Source organism: Gnatocerus cornutus, chromosome 8 (assembly GCF_029298725.1).
Source record: "Gnatocerus cornutus isolate USDA-ARS CGAHR chromosome 8, icGnaCorn1.1, whole genome shotgun sequence".
NCBI lineage: Eukaryota > Metazoa > Arthropoda > Insecta > Coleoptera > Tenebrionidae > Gnatocerus > Gnatocerus cornutus.
This window is the reverse complement of record NC_142240.1, coordinates 15462912-15484634: the sequence shown is the minus strand read 5'-3', so window position 1 is coordinate 15484634 and position 21723 is coordinate 15462912. Positions and strand designations below refer to the sequence as shown.

Below are 21723 nucleotides of genomic sequence, written 5' to 3'. Positions count from 1 at the left end.
TAACTTATTGTACGCTCCATCCTCCGACCGAATATCTGCGCAATCGAGGAGAAAACTCTTCACGTAACAATAAACAGATGATGAGGCCGGAGCCTGAATCGAAGCGACGTACTGCTTTTAATAAGCTTTATTATTTCATTATTTGTGTCTTGGCTCGATTCTCACTGACTTCTCACAGTTTTGATTTACTAACGCAATTCCGTTTTTTATAGCGGCGCTTAGAGAGCAATTATCAAACCGGTCGATAAACTAGTAATTTATGTAAGAAAAAATCCGGGTGTCATCGCGCCTCTATGATAATTGCACTGTTCACAAATCCCCGGAGGATTCCGGATCTGTGACCGGAGCCTGCGACTTCTTCCCATCGTAAACATCGTGTCGAACGTCAAGACCTGCAGCACTCCTAACAGTGGCGTCTCTGGGGGAATCCCGACCCTCATATACCGACACAGCGCAACGCACAATTATTTAGGGACCTTGCAGGAGGTCTAATCCAATATTCACGTTAAAAGATTTATGTGCGAATAAAACTACAAAACAAAAATTACGTCTTTAATCCCAAATTTATAAGTTAGAAGAGTTGATCTCCGGGTTTGTCCAGTTGTTACTTTTTGAAGTTTGGACTACAATGAACATGAATTTAAACCAGGATTTTACATTAACTTGTGGCTCAAAATGTGTACTGAAAGTAGAGATTGATTTATAGGGCTTCCAATACTTTTGACAAAAATGAAAACGAAAAGTAGTTAATTTGGATTAATTTGGATCAATAACTCCACTCAAAGTCAAAATTTGGGGCAATTAGGACCCTTTTATTCCGCAAGGAAAACTAGGTTTCCGACTCCATTTTCGGTCCGTCGATTGGGTGATGTGCAACTTGAATCCTCCTACCTTTGATTAATCGATTATGCAACAAGAAGAGAGTTCCGGAAATTAAAACGGCGCTAGGAGGAACCAAAGGAGCTTTAATCACCGGAGTTTCTACCTAATTTTCTTTTCAACAATTGTCGATAATTCTTCTTAAAAATTTCAAAATTTCCCGAGATTACACTAGTTTACAAGGTTTTATATCCCACGATGAAAAGGGTTAAATTTAGAAGAGTTTTTTAAGAATTCAAAACTGATAACAGAAAAAATTAACACGTCTGGTTTTTTACTTATACAGGGTTTTTCTTAACCCAGATATGCCTAAAAAATTATATTTTTTTATTTTCTTATAATGATGTTAAATGAAAGTATAAATAATAATTTCTAACTAGTTATTTCCGCTTGTACCTTTATTAGGGCGTCTTTTTAAACGCACAGTAGACAGAAGCAGTAACAAATTAAAGTAAAGTGTTTAAAATTTTGAAAACAACAAATTAACTTTTGACATGATACAATTTAAAAATTTTGTTGTAAATGTGTCTATCATATCTAAATTTTTACTCAATAACTTACCCGATAAGTTTGAGGTCTATTTGATTAGCCATTGGTTAAGTTAATGTAATAGTTTAACGTTATTTACCACAATCAGCATCAAATAAACTGCCCAAAAAAAACTATATTTTATTTAATCCTGCTAATAAGAAGCCTTTGCTGTGTCCTTTTTATGAGAGATATGGATTAAAGTTATTAAGAAAACTTGCTTATAATCAAATTTGAAGTTTGTACAGATTTTAGTCAAAAATTCAAATTTTGAATTTAAAAATTATCGCATCTTGCGAATCATTTTACCCACAAATGAATGCTTTCCTACGCATAACCAAAAAAATCCTGTGAAAAATCCAGACATGATAAAATTATGCCCAATGGATTTTTGTGATCACAGTGGACCCCCGGAATATAAGAAAAAATTTAAATTTGTAAACTAGTGTTATATGAAGTCATCTTAAATTCTTTTTCAAATAGTTGAATTTGCTGGGGCACCTGTCAAAAAGGCAGAGTAGCGAAGATGAGTGATAAACGATCCGCTCGTCGATAAATCACACGCCAAAAGAGGGGAGCGGAAACTGCCAAATGCTCAAAAGCCACGTGACCAGCTCAAAGACTGATCAAGTGGAAGTTTGCTTACCACAACTACAGTGCAGATGGCCGAAGGGTGAAGCGCTTTTATTACCCCAGTAAGTGCCGGGAAATTTATTTTCAATAAAGACACTTGTCGGCTACTGCATTTGTTAGATGAAAACGGCTTAATTAAACAGTGAGCATTAGTCAGGAAAAAGTTTGTCAATTCAGGTTGGAAGAAGTGAAAAGTAAACAGCGTGATAGATGTTTATTATAGAACGGGGCGGCCATAGTTAGGATGGTCCCTGGAGACTCCGGGATGAATCTTAGAGGTGGAGCGCTTCTTGGACAAATTGCCCGGAGCGGAGATCGGGGACCTGAGACAGAATCGGGACGCGGGGATTTTCCACCAAAACTCCGACGAAACGCACAACAAACATAAATCATGTAGTGTGTTTCACAGGACAGTCTAAATTACGAGCAGAAGACGAATCCACGCAACAAGAAACACGTTTCTGAATTTTGGGAATTTCGGGAATTTTTAATTTTTCTCCCGCAAGAGTTTGTTTTTCGCTCCCGTTCCTTGGAAGGCAATGAGCGCCGAAATGTCAATAAGCGTTGCGCCCCTTGAGACAAAAGTCAATATTGTCCCTGTTCAATTCGTAAGAAGCTGGTTTCGGGCGTCTTTTAATAATTGACCCGAGTTGGTGGAAAAAGCGTGTTTTTGGTGGAACATCGTTTTTCCTATGGCAATCCGGAACAGACACGGACTCCTGTCCCGAGGCAATGAGGACAATCAGTCTCTCCCTTGTTCTTATTTCGTTCGAGATATTTGTCTGGCCGGAATCTGCTCTTGTGCAGAGTTGAGACTCATTTCTAGACCGTTTTCATCCGTTCTATTAGTCTAGATTGTAGTCGGTCGGGCGGCACTCTTGTCTTATTGCACACATACTCGCATCTCTGTCGATTCCACACGGCTTTCTCCTGATTGCTTGGGGTACACAAATTGTGCAATAAGCTTTTTCGTTTAATGAATTATGTGTTTTGTTGTCGCGACGAGGGTTTTTCCGGGTTTCTTTGCCGGGAATCCGACTGAGAGGTTTTTTATTCGGTCTTAATAAATCAACAGGGCTAAAGTCCCATCATTAAAAAGCGGTACACTAAATAATCCCTTAATTTCGATTTCGTGAAAACCCTTAGATGGCGTTGTACGAAATTGCCGGCCTTTCCTTCCAACCCTTTAATCGATGTTTATGAAATGAGGCTTCAGATATTAACGCTATTACAGTCTCAAATTGCTTCTTATCTTATTAAGAGCCATGAACAGCCGCATTAACCGACTAATTCGCTTTTACATTCTAATTAAATTCTAGGCTTGAAACTCTTCTTCTTACTTTCTTAATGTATTCTGCAATCATGGTACTAATTTCATCAGGACTCTCTTATTATCCTTTTCCACCTTGTTTTTTCGATAAATAACTAACTTGTTTGTTTGGTACAATAGCGCCCATTACAATCATTATCCACTTTGGAGGTTTGATTTCAATAGGGAAGCACACAATCGGAAGATATGATCTCATCAGCGACACGTGACGCTACACAGGCGACTTTCCGAGAGACACGTGTCCGACAGGCGACACTACAGCTATAGAAATTGGATTTTAATCTAATTTGATGACCCATTGAACACCCAAGGACAATTCCTAACAAGTACAACATTTTTGAGCAGTACAATAATTTCCGAAACTAATCGAAACCAAAATTCAGGATTTTTCAAAAATATGAAAGTTCTAATATAGGCAACCAACAATACAACCAAATCAAATGCGCATGTGTTTCTGACGTTTTCTTCAACCTCATCAATAAACAAACAGTTGTCAAGTGTCAACGCAAAAACACGTGAACGAGCTTCGAGCCCCCAAGCAGGTACCATAATTTTATTTTTTACGTATTAGAAAACACCCCAATTTTTCTGACTCGAAATGACGTGCAATTTTCGTTGTATAACACCTTATCAGGGTGGAGGTCATCAAAAACCCAAACAAATCACAGAAAAAACTAGTTTAATCCATTTTTCTTATCCTAATCGTAAGTATCACACATTGCATTACATCTAAAAACACCAAAACAATGACAAAACAAATTACATTATTAAATATTAAATTTCCTTTCTAATTACATCAGTCTACCTTTTCACCTTTAAAAACCGCCTCGATAACATTGATTTCATCATAACTTTGCGCGACTATAAAATGTTGACCGGCTGCACCTCTAAACAAGTTCGCGTATTTTATCTGTGGTAAAGCCGACCCTGTAATCTTCAACTGGAACCCTCCGATGCCCTCGTATCGGTAAACTAGTAAAGGTTCTGTGGGATTATCTGTAAGAACGTAAAGAACGAGTTCTTGAGATGGTAAAACGGCGAACTCGACTTGGATCGGCGCGTCGAGTTCAATACTCTGCCAGGGGGTGAACGCTGTTTCGTCAAAACGACGAATTTCCACTCGTCCTGAGTACATGGCGTTTTGGACGTGTCCAGACGCAATGGCTAAGTAGCACGCGCCTTTGTAGAAAGCCGTCGTGACGCTTTGAGGGTGGGCGTCGAAGAGACTTTGGTGGAGGTGGAATGACGTGGTGAAACGCCAAATATCGGTGCGAGGGTAACTACCCTCTCTCGGTTGCGTGATGATGATCAGGTAAAGAGTTCCATTGAGGGTGACGGAGGTGGCCTAGAATTTTCTGTCAGAACGACAAAACGGCCATTTCGTACTCACCTTGAAGCCTTTCACTGGAAGGATCTGTTTCAAAACCACTTGGTTCTCATATTCGCAATAGATTCGAAGGGGGCTGTCTTGATAAATGAAAAGGGTGCAAGGTTCATTACTTGGAAGAACAAACGAAGTGGTTGAAATGGTTCGGTTGGTATGAATAGGAACTGTTTCGTCCATAGAACTTGACATTCTCACAAAATTACCATGACCATCATGGTTCTCGGTGTAGAGGTACCGTCCCATTAAGACTTGATCTGTATAGTCTGGGCGCCGCGGAAAACGAATGGTTGCTACAAATTTGAATTTATTAAATCGCAATTTAAAGTTCCGACTCACATTTGATGGAAAGCTCCTCTTCGTTCCAACCGTACAAATCCATTTTGGCGGTGGAATCATCGCTTAGTAAAATCCCAATACGTGTCACTCCATCAGGACACAAAATTTTGCGACTGTTTGTGGCCCCTTCTATAGTCTGTACTATTCTATAATGGTGCAAAAAATACGCCTGACCTAGAAAAAACAGTTAGATTGAGACAGCCCCCATTCCACTGTACCTTCGATTGACTTCTTCAGCTTGTACGACTTATCCAACAAGTCTTCGAACTGCTGCAACAAATTATTTAAAACCCCCAAATTCGTGACGTTGCTGATTAACTCCGTCATGTTGATTCCTTGGTACATTTTTTTTATCACCAAGTTCGTGGTGGTAATGTTGTTTTGTAACAATAAACTGGTCTTGAAGGAGTTATCTTGGTTTTTGTACGCCTGCAAAAGGGGTTAAAATAAACGAAAAACTAGAAGAACACAGACCTGATTGTTGACCAAATTTGAAATATCGACGCCGTTCAAAAGACCTTTAAGTTTGATTGCTTTGAAAGTAACTGGATTCAAGGGCTTTGTAACGATGGTTTTCGACCCTGTGATGTTTTGTTGGGTGTCCTTCAACATGATATTACCAGCGTTGAATTCTTGGCCGTTTAAAGTACCTCCAAGTCTAAAAAAACTGTGAAATTAAACGACGATAAAATGGGACCTCACTACTGGAATCCGTTGATGAACACCGCGTTTCTGAAACTCTTTTTACCAGTGATGTTAAAACCGGTCGTCTTAAGAACGGAGTTCTTCATCCACGCCAGAACATCCACATCTTGGATCTTGATAGCCTTCTCTAGATTCAGCGACTCGACATTTAAATTCTTTACCGTTTTTGCGCCTGTGACCATGTTCACTTTGTCGTACCGCATGACGTCTTTATCTAGGTCGAAACCGTTCACTGTAAAGTCTCCAGTGATGTCTGAAAATTAATGATAGAGAAAAGAAAAATGCGTTTTTTCCTTTACTTTTGATGTGGCAGTTTTCGAAAAAGACAACATTTTCAAAAACTTGGTCATAATCGTCAAGAAGCGCAGTTCGCACGAATAAATCCAAGTTGATTCCGTTGACGAGACCCCCATTGAGGGTGATTTCAGGTACCGTGATGTTGTTTTCAAAAACTAGCTCATTTTCGAAGGTGAAAGTCGCAGGGATGGTTTGATCTCTACTTTTACTGAAGTAGTTTTCTGCGACGAGAGAAAGACTAATGTTGTCGACGAAACCCTAAAATACAAAATAACACAACGAAGAGAACCATTTTTCAACTTACTTGAATCTCAATATCGTCTCTGAAAATGACGTCTTCAAAATCAACACTACCCTTAATGATGGTGTCTTCATCTCCAAACCAAGCCTTGTCTCTAATAATTTGGATATTGGCCCCATTGATGTTGGCAACATTGGGTCCTCTCACAAAGAAGGCATTACCTGAAATCCAATCATGAATTGTTGAAACAAATTGTTGATACCAACCGTTAACAGTCAGATTCTTGTTCTCCAACTCCCCCATGGTAAATTTACAAAACTCGCTTATATTGAGACCGTTCATCAAACCGTTAAATCTGATCGTTCCGTTGACTGTCAGGTTGCTTTTAAAGGTTTTTGCGCCAAAGATTGATTCTGTGTCTGCCAGAACCACGTTTTCAAAGTCGAAGTTCTCAATGTCGCCATCAAGAAGAACAGGACCATGTGACAACACCGCAGACTCTACAAGTCACCATTATTTAAAACCAACAACGCCACAGTTCTTACCGAAAATGACGGAATTGAATTCATGGGGCTCGTCTATCTTCACTGTATTTTCACTCAAATCGCTGATTTTCATGTTGTTGATTTGGTCAGATGTGATGAAAGCGTCCCCGAGGACTATGATCTTGTCAAACTCGTGGTCACTATCAACTGTCCCATCTTCGAGGTCGTGGATACCAAAGCGGTCGCGTGACACACTATTACACTCACTTTGAAAGTGAAGATGATCAATTTTAATGTCTTTGATTCTAAGAGGACCATCAATTCTTAACTCGTTGATTTGAGGAGGGATTTCGTTCGGCATTACTCCTTTTTCAACGTGAAGGACCTTCATGGTAATGTTTTTAAAGTGTTTATGACCACCAACGGTACGATCTGCATCTTTTGTGACTGTATCGTTAACAATATCATCGAATGATAGACCGTTGATCGTTCCCGCGACTAACAGTGACTCAGCTTTGATAACACCACCTTGGAAATCATCATTGATGGTCATATTCTCATGAGAGGTGTTGGTAAAGACAGTTTCTTTACTCAAGATCGTGTTAGCTACAAAATGCTTGACGTGATGTTTGCCTTCAATAGTTTGATCTCCTTCAATTTTCAAAACTTTGTTGTCCAATTCCTCAACATCAACACTGTTGATGTTCTGTGCGAGTGTATCACCAGTTATGTGTAAATCACCTAAAAATCTCTTTTCTCCTTGGATAATTTGAGACTCATCACTTCCTAACACCACGAAACTTTGAGGACTCTGTCCGTTGATCGTATCAACGAAGATCTCATCAACATTCAACTGTTGAATGAAGAACAAATGGGGCTCGATGTCCGTGGCATCCAAGCGAAGACCTTCTTTTTCTAACCTCGTGAAGGAGTAAATGCCTCCAGGAGTTACCACATCATTCGCACTGATGGTTCCTTCGACTTCAAAACGTCCAGTGATTGTTTTATCGCCTTCTAAGAAAACGTTCTCGTTGATGGTCACCACAGGCTTCATCCTGTCTAAATTTCTGCTGTTGATCCTCCCTTGGAGAAAAATCCCTTGATAGATAACCACGTCGTTAAAGACTTTGGTTCCAGAGATCTCTTGCTCTTCAGGGTGGTCTTTTAATAGAAGATCAAGTTTACCATCTTTGACTTCAGTGCCAGCAAATGATCTCAAAACTCTAAAGTCATTGATAAAGATGTCGTTCTTGAAAAATAAAGTTTGGTTGATTTTGAAACTCCCGCGGTCTGTTCCTATCAATTCCGAGAGAGTTTTGCCAGAGACAGATCCAAAGACATCAAAGTCACGACCGTGGAGGCTATCAAAAGTGAAAGTCGCTGTAATAGTTTGATCTCCTTTCTTCTTAAGAGAGTATTTTTCAAGAGTTGGCACGTCGACATCATTGATATAACCACCAATAGTCAGATTTTTCACCCGCAAAGTCCCAATGGTTTCGATTTTGACTGGTTTAACAACTGCTATGTTTTCTCCGTTGACTGTCTGGGCAGCCATGTTGTCGACTACAACATTATTGCTCTTAAGAGGCCGCGTAAACTTCTGGTCACCTTCTCGCAGCAGTACGTTTTGTGGTGTCACAACCATAGAATTGATGCGGCCGTGACTGTTAACACCTTCTGGTACTGTTAAAGTACCATGGATAGTGACAGAATCTAGAAGCAGGTTATCGGAACTGTGGATTAAAGCACTGGCGTTGTGTCCATTCAACTTCTTGAGTGAAAGAGACTCTTCAACTTCCACAGAGGAGATTTGAACGTGTTCTAATTCGAAGCTTTTACTGATGTTTATAGCGTTTTCTAGAATGTCGTCTGAAACGCGTTCGTTGATTTTACCTGCGTTTAGATCAGAAATAAACGCGATGCTGTTGAAGACGATTTCATCGGCATCGATTTCACGAGGAGCGTCCGCGTCGAGTTTATCGAGAAGAGGAGAAAGCGAGTCGATTTGTCTTTCAATTTCACTGTTATCTTCAGGCTGAGAAGAATACAAACACTTGAGATAATGATAGTAATTGAACTTACCTCTTCTTCGATATCAGCTCGTTGGGGTTTCCCTAAAACCGCGTCAAAGAGGTCGCTCTGGGTTAGCGTTTCAACTTTTTTGAGCCCTTGGTCGCACCACGACGTCATCTGACTGTAGATCTCATGAACGTTCTTCTCGAAAGAAAATTCCAAGGAGAAAACGTTGGCAGTTTTGCCGATACTATCCTTGTTAATCACGACTGAAATAATTTCATTTATTTGAAGGGAAAACTTTATTTGAGGAAAACTCACTTAAAGTGGTGTTCATGAAGGGTGTAAAGCGCAATTCTCCTTGTACTGCCGGTAGTTTCAAAGCGGTTTCCATGAAGGACCAGCCATCGTATTGAAAGGATTTGATCCCGTCGAAACGAGACGAGGCAAAAAGGACGAATTTTTGGGAATTTTCATCTTTAATCTCCACGGGTAGCCACTGTTGAATTCCATTAGTTTTAACGCTTTGGAATGGGATAAAATATTCATTCACGAGTTTATAAATGATTGAGTCAGTTTCGTAGTTTGGCTCCCCATCCTTATCTGCAACTCTGCTTTAGAAATTAGATCTCAAACGGTGGTACCTTTACCTTGGTCGTACGAATTCGCCACCACCAAAAACGTGTCTTTCCGCCTCTTCTCCCTTAAGCTAAAAACTTTGATGTCTGTACAAGCCTTTGTTAGAATCCTCTGGAACAGTTGGTACTTCTCTTCATGGAAGTCGTACTTGTAAATCTCCGAGTAGATCTGTGTGTTACCATCATCGTCTCTGAAGTTGGCCACGACTAGAAAGTTAGCGTTGTCCACGACAAAAGGAGTGATTTTCTTAGCTCCTTTACTGGGCAGATTTTGCACCCAGTCAAAGTGTTTGCCCAACCATTTATAAACCGGAACTTCAATCTCGTAATGGGTACCATTGTTAATCGACATGAAGTCAGCCACAGACATGTAAATCTCATCGTGAATGCGCCAAAAAACCACATCCGTTGCAAAATCCATGTCAATGGATTGTACTTTTGTGAGTTCAGAACCTTGAAGTTGATAAATGACAGACTTGTTGTGGAAATTGTATTTGGGGGAGTCGTACTCCGCCACTGCTATCAAAGTAGAGTCCTGATTATTAATACTGGAAAGTTGAACCCCATTAGTGACAGGGACGCGAATTTTTTCCGTGAAGTTTCCATCCTAAAATTTTACTTCAGAAAGAGAGTTACAAAAAGAAGTGGTACCTCATAAGCGAATATGACTAGAGAACTAGCTTTTTCTTTGGGTTGGAGACTTTCTAGAGCAGCAGCGAACCATCTAGAATCCTGACGAAAAAGAAGAATATCCTCCGGGAATTTAACGGGAATTGTAGCGGATGGTTGCACGTCACTGAGCAGGAAGATTCCTGTTAACGAAAAGAACTCACTTCTCTGTACAATCATCGTATTAATTTAGTTTTTGTTCCAGCCATGAACTCCACAAAAGACAACCTTCAAACTCAACTATCAGAACTAGAAGCCCTTCAGTCGATGTACACCCGCGAAGAGCTCCGAGTCGAAGACGTCAATGTCTTGGCCCACGTTAACGCTTTCGTCGAGGACCGAACTCCTGATCTTCCTTCTTATCTCGACCTCACTGTGAACCTCATCATCGACGCCCAGAAGTTCGAGCTTTGCATTAACTTACCGCACGAGTACCCTGACGTTGAACCCGATTTGTTCGTTCGCAATCATAAATTGAATAAAAGTCAACACGCGTCCATCAATAAAGATATAACTGACTACATCGCAAGTTTGGATAGAGGAGAGCCTTGTATATTTTCCGCCATTTCCTGGTTGCAAGACAACGCGTCAAATTACATCGTCTTGGAGCAGAACGAAGAACAAAAAATCGCGAAGAATGAGACGTTGGTGCGGTACTGGATCTACTCCCATCATATTTACAGCAAAAGTAAAAGACGCGAGATTGTGGATTTGGCTCTGCAGTTGAAGATTACGGGATTCTGCATGCCGGGGAAGCCTGGGATTATTTGTGTTGAGGGCACAACGAGTGATTGTAACGAATGGTGGCAAACGATTAAATCCATGAATTGGAAACGAATTTTTTGTAAAATTAGTGAACAGTGCAACGAATCTAGTGATGATTTTCTCAAGTTTCGGACTTTTGAAGAAGTGGCGTTTCAAAGTAGTAATATTAAATGTAACCACATGGATATGGGGGAGCTGTACAAATTTCTAGAGGACCATAAATGTGGGTACATTTTTAAGGACATTTTTGGGGTTGAAGCTAAAAACTAAATGTGATATTTACCATCACCCTTTCTTATAAATCTTTCCAATAAACTTCGTTTTTTCTTACTTTGGGGGGCTTCTCCAGTAATCAAAGTGACGTAATGATTAATTTGATCATCAATGAACTGTTTGGAGACATCATCTAAGATTTTCTCAGCTAAAAAGGAGTGGTCAGGTCAGGAAAAAAAATTCAAGAACATACCAAGCAAAGGGTGGCCTTTCAGATTTTCAAAAAAAACACTAGTTAAGGTATCATAACTAAAGACATTTATAAATAAAAACGAAAGTACAATTAATTGTAACAGCAACATCTCTCATGATTTCTTGACACAAAATGGTGGACAGATAACTTTTTATAAAAGCCAGCAAAAATCCAATAAAAAACGTCTCTAAAAACTACCTTATTGTAGCATACTGTTGGAACTCTATAGTAGAAAATCTCATAAAATTATCAATAGCTAAACCCTGATTTTCAATGGGGCTATAAATTTTGATTTGTCTCATATGGGTGTCTCTTCCATTCTGATGATTACTAGTAACAGCAATCTGTATCATAAACACCCTAATTGGTTTATCCCTGATGTCTTTAATAGGAATATGCACCCACCCTGACGGCTCTGACAACATGACGACCTCAATTTCTTGAAGATCGTTAAAATGACTCCCTACTCTAATAGAAATCCTACTTGGAGTGTAGCTCTCATCCAATTTATAATCAGTATAAATATAAATATCACTAACTGTAGTCTTCCTTTGGAATTGAACATTAACTAGGTGGGGCAACTGCCCATCGGACTGCCAATAAGTGTCGTCGCGATCATCTCTCAACTGGTCCACCCCAAAACCTAAAAAATCGAGTTAACCAGAGGGCCCCATAACATAACCTCAATACCTGGCTTGCATGAGGACAAACTCCAAATGGCTTGAGAACCAACCTCGCGGACGCTGCCACTGCGCTCGTTCTTAATTGGATCAACTTCATGAGGAGGCTTCGATGCCATTTCCAAAGAAGTTCAAATTTCGAAAAAAATGTAAACAATTTTGTTGTACTGTCATGACAGATACCTGTAATACCAATCAATTTGAGTATGCAACCAATCATACGCAATGACAAGGGAGTATTGTTGGTTGCCTGGTTACACGTTTAATAACTTGTTTTGTTTATTTTCATTTATTTTTACTTAAATCAGTTTTAGTTGTTGCGTCAGATTTTTTCAAGAATTTGTGTTAAATTTTCTGTTTATTTTGAATGCAACGATGTGACCAGCACATCTAGTGGCTGAAAATGTAAAATTGTGGCGCTAAATTCAAAATAAAAGCCCCTCAAGCAGTTCAAATCTCTGATTGAAAGCTCCGACATTAATTTTCCGATAATACAGTATGAAATTCCTCGTGCTCTGAATACCTAAGCTCAAAGTAACCCTGACTTTCAACGTGACGCATTTTCAAGGTAACTATAACATTATTTCCTCTTTTAGTTCGTTATGGTTATCACTTTTTTTTACTGTGCTGCGCACAATACTACTTTTCTTGTAGATAAACTTCTCTGAAAATCAAAGGTTGATAGCGAAGACCACGCATTTTAACTCCTCGAACAATATAAATTGATGGCCTCTGAGTAATAATAAGTTATTTTATCAAAGCGGTGATTGTGATAGGAAGATAACCAGCGAGAGACGAACAGATAAAAAAGTGCTGAGAGTCTATTTTATCAAATTATCACGTCAGGGGTTTCAAAGGTAGGTTTTGTCTAGCGGAAGAAAGTTTTGATAACGCTCTAAATCCTCAGGGTAGTACTGAAAGGCTGGGAGAATGTCAGAAAGCAGCTGTATACTGTGTGGAACCCCATTTGAAGACAAAGAATCGTACCAGCGGCACCTGGATGGAAAGGAGCACAAATTTCATCAGGATCTGCAAAAGGCTTGTGAGTTTGAACAGTATATTACGTAAAGAGGACGATAAGGAACACAATTAGCGACCGCGCTCACGATAGAGCCGAGGTCGATGACACTAAAATAATTTCTGTTGTAAAATTTTTTCTTTATTCCAGCAAAAGAATCGCAGCATCTTCACTTCAGTGTCGCTAATGTACCATCTCTAAACAACATAATTGTGCGCAAAAACACACCAAAGAGTTTCCTTTTGAAAATAACCACAACAAGCCCCAAACCAGTCACTATTTTATCCGCCCAAACGGATCCAAAAATCAGCGATGTCGCTTTCACCGCCGTGTGTCCTTGTAAATTTACTTCTTCTACTACTGTTTGTTGGGAAATTATCTCGCATTGTAACAAAGAAGGTATCTTACTTTTCCCGATTTTGATCAAAACGGAAAATCAAGGGGAAATCCAAAATTATGCTGTGGAGTTGGTATGAATTAATTGTTGCTCCTGGTGGTGTTACTTTTGTTAGGTTTTTCATGTCCATGGTGAATTCTTTGATGATCTTCACCCCGTGGAACCATTCAAAGGACTTCCGCCGAAGAATCAAGACAATTCCGTGGTTTATATTGTTGATGATCACCTAACGTGAGTGTCTTTAATTCCTTACCAATAGCTGTAACTAGCTTTACAGGAAATCAAAAGAAGTTATTCCGATGCAATCGTATCCTTTACCCACAGAAATGGTACTCTTCTTAAACAACAATCTTAAACCGTTTGATGGAATCACAAAGCACCAAAAAGCACAATTGAAGTACATAGAGTGAGTACTTAGGTACTCGTTTTTTCTTCACCATTTACATGCATGATTCGCAGAAATCTAGTCAATAATGAAGATAAAAGGAAGTCTTTGACGGAAAAACGTAACTATACTGGACTCCTCGAAATGCTACTCTACGCCGAAGAACACCAAATGCTGAGGAACATGCGCATGTACGATCAACCTGAACAAAGTTTGCAAAAAGTCGGAAATCTTGTCGAACTTCAAGTCCCTGATCTTTCTGAAGGCCGCCCTTCTGTCTTGGTCAGCGACACCATCCGCCTCAAAGATGATAAAAACAGCAAGATTATCCACAGCGGAATAGTAAAAAAAGTCAATGAGTCTAGCGTCTTGATCAAGTTTCCCAAAAGGTGAGTCTCGCGGCTCGTTGATGGTATCTTCACTTCCTAACTTTAGTTTTATGAAAACTTTCACCAACAACAAGAAGTTTCATGTTTCCTTCTCGTTCAACCGCTACACGATCAGAGCGCAGCACCAAGCAGTAGATTTTGCTCGTTCGGATAATATCGATCACTTCTTCTTTGAAAAAACTGTGCCGAAATCCACTTTAGATCTAAACTTGAGATGGTTCAACGAAGATATTGCGCAAAACGCAGAGCAGCAACAAGCTGTTCGCGCAATTGTGCGCCAATCAGCAATGCCAACACCGTACTTGATTTTTGGTCCTCCTGGCACTGGGAAAACGATGACTGTAGTGGAGGCTGTTAAACAGATACACGCGCGAGGGCGTGAAAGAGTTCTGATCTGTACCCCTTCAAATAGCGCAGCCAATGAGATAATGAAGCGCTTGGTTGATACAGTCCCTCAAAGCGACTTGTTTCGTTTGGTTTCCATGAGCTTTGCGGACTTCATGCCAAAGGAATTACGCAGGTTCTGTAATTATCGGCGCGGGCTGTGTTACCAACCTTCAATGTCCGAACTGCTTTCCTACAGAATTATTATAACGACCCTCGTTTCGGCAGCACGGCTCGTTAATAAAGGTTGTCCGGAAAAGCACTTTTCCTACGTTTTTATCGATGAAGCCGGCCAAGCCACTGAAAGTGAAACTTTGATCGCCATTAGTCGAATTTTATCAAGTTGGAGGCTCCCGGGCCGGATTTCCGGTCAGATTGTCCTAGCCGGGGATCCAAGACAATTGGGGCCTATTGTGCAATCGTCGTTTGCTAAACAGTGTGGGTTTGATACCTCAATGCTTGAGAGACTGATGGACACTTGCAAGCAGTACCAGAAGGATAAAGGCAAGACGAATCCATCAGCTCTTACTAAACTCCTCAAGAACTACCGATCGCATCGTGTTATTTTACACCAACCAAACAGCCTCTTCTATGAAAACGAACTACAAGTCGCTGGAGATGATCTCATCAACACCGCTCTCAACTGGGAATTCCTACCAAACAAAAACTTCCCTATGTTGTTTCACAGCGTCGTGGGTGTCGACCAACGAGAGAAAACCTCTCCTAGTTTCTTCAACATTCAAGAAATCCAAGTCGTGATGGACTACCTCGAAAAACTAATAAACTGTAGAATGAACAGAATCACAATCAATGAAAGCCACATCGCAGTCATCTCACCGTACAAAAAACAAGTCGAGAAGTTCAAACAAGCGTTCCACAAAAAAAACTACAATAATATACTAGTCGGTTCTGTTGAACAGATCCAAGGACAAGAAAGAATGATTGTTATTATATCAACGGTGCGATCGAAGCCTCATTTATTGAATTACGATTCTAGGTTTAATTTAGGTTTTCTCACAAATCCAAAGGTAATAATTCCGAGTTTTTGTCGGGTTTTAACGTTGGATTTTAGCGCTTCAATGTAGCCATCACAAGAGCGAAAGCGCTGCTAATTATCGTAGGAAATCCTCACATTTTACAGTTGGATCAGTACTGGAAAAGTTTGATTACATACTGTAGAGATAATGGAGCTGTGACTGGAGATAAATTCGAGTTTCATGACGAAAACGCCTCTTTCAACAATGGCACGAGCACTTCGGCATTAAGTAAGTCATTTCTAAATTTGGGCTGCTTTTGATTCAATTTTTTAGACGGGTCTGATTCTGGAGAGGGCACCAGTTGTTCCTTAACCGATATCTAATTTCAATTTGTCATTTTTTCACATTTATTAATAAAATATTATCGAAAAACCAACACAAACACTTCTTCTCAGTTTAATCTTGGCGGTTACAAAAATTCGTTGTTAAAATGGTGGATGCGCCGGGAAAATAATACTATCGAGTTTTTATGGACAATATTTCATACTTCGCGTCTAAAAATGTGTAAGATAATAAAACGATTAAACAAAAAAAGGAATCTGAGTAGTACCCAAAAATACGAAAAAAATAAACAAGGAATTGCATAAATAAAACAAATATTTCACACTAAAAAGTGAACAAACTTTGCTTTCAAAATTCTTTTAGGTCAGAGAAAGCTATATTGGATCAATAATTAACAGTTTTTCGTATGCAACTCACATGTCAAAAACCGCAACAAAGTAATAAAATGTTTATAGCTAATGTGGTAACTTAACTTGTTTTTTAATTGACCCTATTATGTAATGATCGTATTTTGACTTATGACCACTTGAAATCCGATTTAGACTGAATGAAAATGTTTATCTCCAATTTCTTGGGACTGATCTATTCACGACTATCACTGTTATTTGCTTAGATAAAATACTATCACTGAACACTTTATTGTCATCTAAACCGTGACACTGACCTATTTTTATTTACAATTTACACATAATACTGTTATCTTTCAAACGCCGCGTTGTCGACTCCTTTCTCTACATCAGTTCTGGGCTTCTTACTTTTACCCAAGCTCCCTAAAAATTGTCATTATTTTCTGAATACAAAAATAAAAACGCACCAAATAAGAGTTTCTCTATGACTATCATGGGAGATTCCGTCGTGAAGACTAAGAGAGCTGCTAGACCGGTGTTAAACCAGAGGGTGCCCCAAAATTGGTACGCCTAAAATGTCTGTTATTAAAGCGATAGTGATGCTAGTACGACCTACCATGTTAAAACTACTGAAATAATCGGGCCATTCTCGACCATATACAAGAGCGTACAGAAACGTGACGTGTGTTAAATAGATACCATAAGTAAACCTGTTAAGTACTTGAAAAATGGGAAGACCAAGGATCCAGTTAATAGGGCCACCGTAGTTATTGCTGCATGCTAAAATGATCCATGCTATAGCAATAGACCATGATGGTCGTACCAAGGCTATATACAAAGCGTTGCCTAGTTTGTCGTACTGAGGGCTACGAAGAGTACTGTGGCCACCCAAAACACATGCTAAGAGAGTACTGAGGCTTATAGCCCACACTACCCATATCACAATGTTATTTAACTTAAATCTCATCTCATTTTGTTTGATTTTGAAGAGGTAGTAGCCCAATACGACACCTATAATCCATGGAGTCGCTCTAGTATGAGTTAATAAGTAGTACTTGTTTTGGTAGTCAGTAGTACGACTGCTGGAAAGGATTGGTTATTTCAGTCAATAGTACTATAGTAACTTACGAATAAAAATTAGTTAAAATAGCCGGTAGTTCGTTTGACCACGCTTCATAAAACGACAAGCTAATACAAACTAAACTACATAGACCTAAAAACGATATGCATAACTTCGGGTACTTCCACAGAGCGAAGAAAACTAAAGGTGACACGATGTAGAGCTGCATGTCTATGTTGAGGTACCACGTTTGACCTACACACTGCTCCAAATTATAATAGTACCACTCTGGAGAAAACTTACCATCGTGGAGACATTAACGTAGTTTTGTACGTATAAAAGCGACGACCACCAGTAGTCCTCGCAGTTCTTTTGGAAGTACAAAACCAAGTAGGGCCATTTAGGGCCCGAGCCCATGTACTTTAACAGTGTCGCGCTGACTAGTACCACCACAGCGAACGGAGCTGTTAATCTATAACTCATTTTAACAACAGTACCAACGGTTGAAGACGTACCTCAAGTATCTATGAAGATAATACATAGGGACATTGAAGGGTACATTCTTGAGTTTTGCTTTCATGAAACCATAAGACATGAGGGCCCCCCCAATGGTAAAAAACGTATCCACTGATAAAGTACCACTGACTATAAACATGCTGTAAAACTTCTCTGTCCACTCAACAACAGATTTGACGTTAGTAAGAGAGCCGTAGATTGGAACCGAAAATTGGTGACCAGCGACCACCCACATCATGCTAATAAATTTCAACCCATTAAGACAAGGGAGTTGGTCTGGATGGGGTTTCGTCATCTTGAAGACCTTCTGGCTGTTGGTGTAAACTGAGAAACCTTTGACTAGCATTGGGCATGATTCTAGAAGCAACCATGAAGAATGGTAAGAGTGATGGGACTACCTACTTGAACCATGGTATATACAGAATAGATCATAACCAGTTGAAATTAGTGTCGCCAAAAGCAAGAAAAGTAACACGGCTCTGGAAGAAAACTTAGACTTTCAACCAACAAGAACCAAACTTACATCGTGATGATCGCTCCAGTTGTGAGCTTTGGTTTCGCTTCTAGTTTCGTCTGGCACAGCAAATCCGAGAAACCGACTTGGATGCCATCAACTGCAGTAGTTAAAAGACTATTTCCGATAATATTAGCATCATCTGTTGTGCAACCGTTTGGTAAACAGAGCGCCCATGTAGGCCCCGTTATACCATTCAGATTTCCCGATATTCCGCTCTTCAAAGAAGTTCCATTAGTTCCATTACCCATTGAGATGTACCCAAGGAAGTACTTCCCAAGAATGTTTCCCGCTTCAACATCAATACACTGGCGAAAAGCTCCCATTTCCCCAAAATTGTAACTCAGAAGACCCGTTGGTATCTTCGACGTCGCATCTACCACTAAATCGACTTTACTAAAAGAATGTTCGCTTCGGGTACTTACTTTGAAAAGCCCATGAAGTTTCATCAATACTGAAGTTATTGAGGAACTCCCCCATTTGTAGTTCACATGTTGGAGACAAAGGAACTTCTAGATTTTTCAAGACGCCGACTAGAATTTCTTGCACACAGGCAACGTGTGCACTCAGGAAGATCACTATTAGGAGTTGTAACATTTTGATAAGATTTTCAGTGCCGGCGGCAATTTTTATACGCGTTTAGGGTGTTATCGCGGGTACTTATCCAACAGAATACGATCTCGATTATGGACACTTCAAAGGAGTTTGAACTCCTGGTTTTGTTATTATTCTTTTATATAATATTTTACTCGTTATCCTTGAAAAGGTGAAATCTAATTGTCATTGCCAACAAATTATGCAATTTGATGGAAAAAACGATGGTACAAGTCAGTGAACTATGGGGTTCCCATGCATTTAAATGAATGATGTAATGGCACTCATCTTAAAGTTCTAAATATGCGCTCCATACATAAAAAATACATCGTAAACAAACTTATATAGCACTACAATACATTTTTATGTTGGTTTTTAGCCTTGTGAATTTGTTTTTAAATGTCGCAAAAACAACTTTTTATAAATTACGTAAAGATAAGGATGCAATTGTACTTGAAAATTTTAGTTCGTTGCTCCGAAGTTAATGACCATGGAGTGGATTTTCTGTAATAATCATTAAGGATAATCGATTAGTAAGGTTCATTGCTCTTTGAAGAATCTGCTCGTGCTCACAAATTCAACATTTTGATAAGTGCAGCGATAATTGTAACATTCACCTATATTTTTAACCGATAAGGTTAACAAAACAATAGCAAATTGTAGGTAAATAGGACATTTGAGATTAAAGATAACACTGCGCTAAAAGGATCAAAGGATTTTTAAGGAGCAGACATGTACGTTTCATATTGTTGTTGAGCAAACTTAAAAGACAACTTGTTTATTCTAACTTTGGAATTAAGTTATAAAAATATAATTTCACTTAAGCCTAAGAAACAACAAGTAAAATCCCAACGGCGGACTTTACAGTAAACAGGTCAGACTTTTAGTTCTAATCTAAAACTTAACTTATATTTTTCTTCACAGCCTGTCATTCCCAACTTGGACGCTCACACTCCTGCTTGGGGGTTTTCTACATTGTGTCCCAACATTTTTCATTTTCTTTTTATCTTTTTTATTCGTGTTTGTCCCCAACAATGAAATCTGCAAGATCTCTGCGGAAACTCTTCGACGGTCCACGACATCCGCACATAACAAGTCAGTCACAGAATCTATCAACTTGTGAACGTCTGTTTCTTTCCCTACAATACCAATATCGCGAAGGGTTGAATAAAAAACAGACGAAAAGGTTTCTTTCCTAAAAGAAGTAAACTTCAATTTGACCATTGCGTTGACCACCGGCGAACTACGCGGTTTCTGTTGAGGTATTCGTGGTTTTATTTTGAAAAGTTTTTGTTCGTTATGAGACATCGCAGCGATGGCTTGTTCACATTGCGCCAGTACTAAAAAAGTGGTTTCAATGTGATCATGTAAAAGTTAGCTTACTTATTGTGTTTTTTTCCGCTTGAGCAGGACTAAGGGATGCTGTCGCTCCTTTGTTCTTTAAAATTGTTAAATAATCAGTAAAAGTAATCTTCTTTAGAGCAAAGGCCTAAAACAAGCTTTTTACCAACGCGTTTCAATAACAAACAATATTACTTTGTCAACGGATTCTACTCTTGAAACCACAGGAGTTGTGGTACGAAAAAAACTCTCTGTGTTCGACATATCTGCAGGATCAGGAGGCGGCATCATTCCGTGGATCTTAATTTTGTCGAGTTTCTTTTTTTTACACAGTGAGGGACTTTTAGAACGCACTCGTTTTTCTACTTGGTCAGTTATTTTCAGTTCTTTTTTCACATTCAAAAATTCGTCGGAAAAATCCGACGAAATGTCTTCTACATCCATGTCGCTCATTGAAAAGTCGCTTTCTTCATTAGATATGGACAGCGAATTTGTCGACCGTTGAATATCTAGAAACAATTTTACTTCTGGATAAGTGCCAACTTGTGGTGAGCGAAACGAAACGTTGATTTGAGACATATTTATTTACAGTTGCCCGGCTCGCATTAATGCTTATCAAAGTAAAAAGAGAAAATACTTTTCACTTCCCAAGCTTAATGCATGTATAATTGGTTGCCTACAGTCGAAAAGTTTTTGAAGCAATTTTTTAAATAACTATTAAACAAGAAGTTTACTCATATATATAAATCTTTAATTTGTGAGCTTACTCGGCTTGTCATCCCCAAAACTCATGCACCAGCTAACTTGCAAGAGTTTTCCGCCCAGCAAATGTTGTTTGTGGGCAATCACACTGTATACAGCTGGATCTTCAAAAAAGTACTGTACAAAAGTCTCCCCTTTGACATTAGCAGCTACATCTTCCATAACAATTTTACCAAATTTTGCAAAGTATTGATGAACCTCCTCAAGTTCCTTAGTTTGAAAGCTCCCTGAAAAGCTTTTTGAATTTACATTCTTTTAAATGATGAGCCATACCTCGTACGATGATTTTATACGGTAGGTTCTTCTTGTGTTGTTGATCAATAATGTGCCTTGACCAATTTCTTACCTCTATCTGGATAAGACAGAATTTGCACCAAATAGTTACCATTTTAACTCACAATTAACGTATTTTTCACTAAATGATTGGAATTTGGTATTACATTACGAATTTGTAGCAAATTAAAGAGTTTGTTTTGAAAACCTGCACGAAAAAAAGAAAACACATTTAACAAAATTGAGGTTAATACCGGCAGTTTGTTATAACCGGGAATATTTCGATTGGTTTGAATTTAAAAATAGAGGCAAGGGATTGGGTGGCTGAAAAATGCAATTGAATTTCATTGGTTGTTGATAACCGGATTAAGT

At 39.1% G+C, this 21723-nt stretch overlaps 6 protein-coding genes across 8 annotated transcripts; 2 read left to right on the top strand and 4 right to left on the bottom strand.

Moving 5' to 3' along the window:
* Positions 1 to 3800: 3800 nt before the first annotated feature.
* LOC148170318 (RWD domain-containing protein 2A) lies at positions 3801 to 11221 on the top strand. Its single transcript, XM_088044106.1, has 2 exons — positions 3801 to 3912; positions 10347 to 11221. The coding sequence occupies exon 2, from the start codon at positions 10349 to 10351 to the stop codon at positions 11174 to 11176; it is 828 nt and encodes a 275-aa protein (XP_087900232.1). The 5' UTR covers positions 3801 to 3912; positions 10347 to 10348; the 3' UTR covers positions 11177 to 11221.
* On the bottom strand, positions 4033 to 11565 carry clos (closca). 2 transcript variants are annotated; one of them, XM_088044101.1, is made up of 16 exons: positions 11373 to 11565; positions 11190 to 11327; positions 10124 to 10284; positions 9485 to 10079; positions 9156 to 9437; positions 8904 to 9103; positions 6882 to 8856; positions 6603 to 6836; positions 6400 to 6557; positions 6098 to 6353; positions 5799 to 6051; positions 5568 to 5751; positions 5312 to 5522; positions 5094 to 5267; positions 4761 to 5047; positions 4033 to 4715 (listed from the first exon to the last, which is right to left on the bottom strand). In XM_088044101.1, exons 1-16 carry the CDS (start codon positions 11479 to 11481, stop codon positions 4167 to 4169), a joined length of 5766 nt encoding a protein of 1921 aa, XP_087900227.1. In that variant the 5' UTR covers positions 11482 to 11565; the 3' UTR covers positions 4033 to 4166. The 2 variants fall into 2 exon arrangements, with proteins under 2 accessions (XP_087900227.1, XP_087900226.1); XM_088044100.1 differs by having other exon boundaries at positions 6400 to 6836.
* On the bottom strand, positions 11419 to 12232 carry APC10 (anaphase-promoting complex subunit 10). The gene is made up of 2 exons (XM_088044107.1): positions 12063 to 12232; positions 11419 to 12015 (listed from the first exon to the last, which is right to left on the bottom strand). The coding sequence occupies exons 1-2, from the start codon at positions 12169 to 12171 to the stop codon at positions 11567 to 11569; spliced, it is 558 nt and encodes a 185-aa protein (XP_087900233.1). The 5' UTR covers positions 12172 to 12232; the 3' UTR covers positions 11419 to 11566.
* A 73-nt stretch (positions 12233 to 12305) lies between these two features.
* Positions 12306 to 16049, top strand: LOC148170315 (RNA helicase MOV-10-like). 2 transcript variants are annotated; one of them, XM_088044102.1, is made up of 10 exons: positions 12306 to 12620; positions 12707 to 12909; positions 12960 to 13094; positions 13221 to 13540; positions 13583 to 13698; positions 13745 to 13873; positions 13927 to 14241; positions 14288 to 15653; positions 15698 to 15890; positions 15936 to 16049. In XM_088044102.1, exons 3-10 carry the CDS (start codon positions 12983 to 12985, stop codon positions 15983 to 15985), a joined length of 2601 nt encoding a protein of 866 aa, XP_087900228.1. In that variant the 5' UTR covers positions 12306 to 12620; positions 12707 to 12909; positions 12960 to 12982; the 3' UTR covers positions 15986 to 16049. The 2 variants fall into 2 exon arrangements, with proteins under 2 accessions (XP_087900228.1, XP_087900229.1); XM_088044103.1 differs by having other exon boundaries at positions 12306 to 12909.
* A 591-nt stretch (positions 16050 to 16640) lies between these two features.
* On the bottom strand, positions 16641 to 19067 carry LOC148170314 (nose resistant to fluoxetine protein 6-like). The gene is made up of 9 exons (XM_088043256.1): positions 18807 to 19067; positions 18391 to 18763; positions 18270 to 18346; positions 17867 to 18224; positions 17655 to 17823; positions 17420 to 17613; positions 16908 to 17370; positions 16759 to 16861; positions 16641 to 16714 (listed from the first exon to the last, which is right to left on the bottom strand). The coding sequence occupies exons 1-9, from the start codon at positions 18976 to 18978 to the stop codon at positions 16641 to 16643; spliced, it is 1983 nt and encodes a 660-aa protein (XP_087899382.1). The 5' UTR covers positions 18979 to 19067.
* Positions 19068 to 19746: 679 nt separating this feature from the next.
* On the bottom strand, positions 19747 to 21637 carry LOC148170313 (uncharacterized). Its single transcript, XM_088042733.1, has 5 exons — positions 21352 to 21637; positions 21084 to 21305; positions 20512 to 20825; positions 20359 to 20464; positions 19747 to 20315 (listed from the first exon to the last, which is right to left on the bottom strand). Exons 1-5 carry the CDS (start codon positions 21464 to 21466, stop codon positions 19894 to 19896), a joined length of 1179 nt encoding a protein of 392 aa, XP_087898859.1. The 5' UTR covers positions 21467 to 21637; the 3' UTR covers positions 19747 to 19893.
* Between the last annotated feature and the right edge of the window lie 86 nt (positions 21638 to 21723).

Coding starts and splice junctions, on each gene's coding strand:
- LOC148170318 (XM_088044106.1), top strand. CDS start 10,349: ATGAACTCCACAAAAGACAACCTTCAAACTCAACTATCAGAACTAGAA.
- clos (XM_088044100.1), bottom strand. CDS start 11,481: ATGTTGCTGTTACAATTAATTGTACTTTCGTTTTTATTTATAAATGTC. Junction 9,438..9,484: donor GGCGAATTCGTACGACCAAG/GTAAAGGTACCA, acceptor GCAGAGTTGCAG/ATAAGGATGGGGAGCCAAAC. Junction 9,104..9,155: donor CTTCATGAACACCACTTTAA/GTGAGTTTTCCT, acceptor AAATTATTTCAG/TCGTGATTAACAAGGATAGT.
- APC10 (XM_088044107.1), bottom strand. CDS start 12,171: ATGGCATCGAAGCCTCCTCATGAAGTTGATCCAATTAAGAACGAGCGC. Junction 12,016..12,062: donor TTTGTCCTCATGCAAGCCAG/GTATTGAGGTTA, acceptor TCGATTTTTTAG/GTTTTGGGGTGGACCAGTTG.
- LOC148170315 (XM_088044102.1), top strand. CDS start 12,983: ATGTCAGAAAGCAGCTGTATACTGTGTGGAACCCCATTTGAAGACAAA. Junction 13,541..13,582: donor AAAATTATGCTGTGGAGTTG/GTATGAATTAAT, acceptor TACTTTTGTTAG/GTTTTTCATGTCCATGGTGA. Junction 14,242..14,287: donor TTGATCAAGTTTCCCAAAAG/GTGAGTCTCGCG, acceptor TCCTAACTTTAG/TTTTATGAAAACTTTCACCA.
- LOC148170314 (XM_088043256.1), bottom strand. CDS start 18,978: ATGTTACAACTCCTAATAGTGATCTTCCTGAGTGCACACGTTGCCTGT. Junction 18,225..18,269: donor CTGTATATACCATGGTTCAA/GTAGGTAGTCCC, acceptor GGTTGCTTCTAG/AATCATGCCCAATGCTAGTC. Junction 16,862..16,907: donor ATTTCAGTAGTTTTAACATG/GTAGGTCGTACT, acceptor CAGACATTTTAG/GCGTACCAATTTTGGGGCAC.
- LOC148170313 (XM_088042733.1), bottom strand. CDS start 21,466: ATGGTAACTATTTGGTGCAAATTCTGTCTTATCCAGATAGAGGTAAGA. Junction 21,306..21,351: donor GTATAAAATCATCGTACGAG/GTATGGCTCATC, acceptor AAAGCTTTTCAG/GGAGCTTTCAAACTAAGGAA. Junction 20,465..20,511: donor GAGTAGAATCCGTTGACAAA/GTAATATTGTTT, acceptor AGCTTGTTTTAG/GCCTTTGCTCTAAAGAAGAT.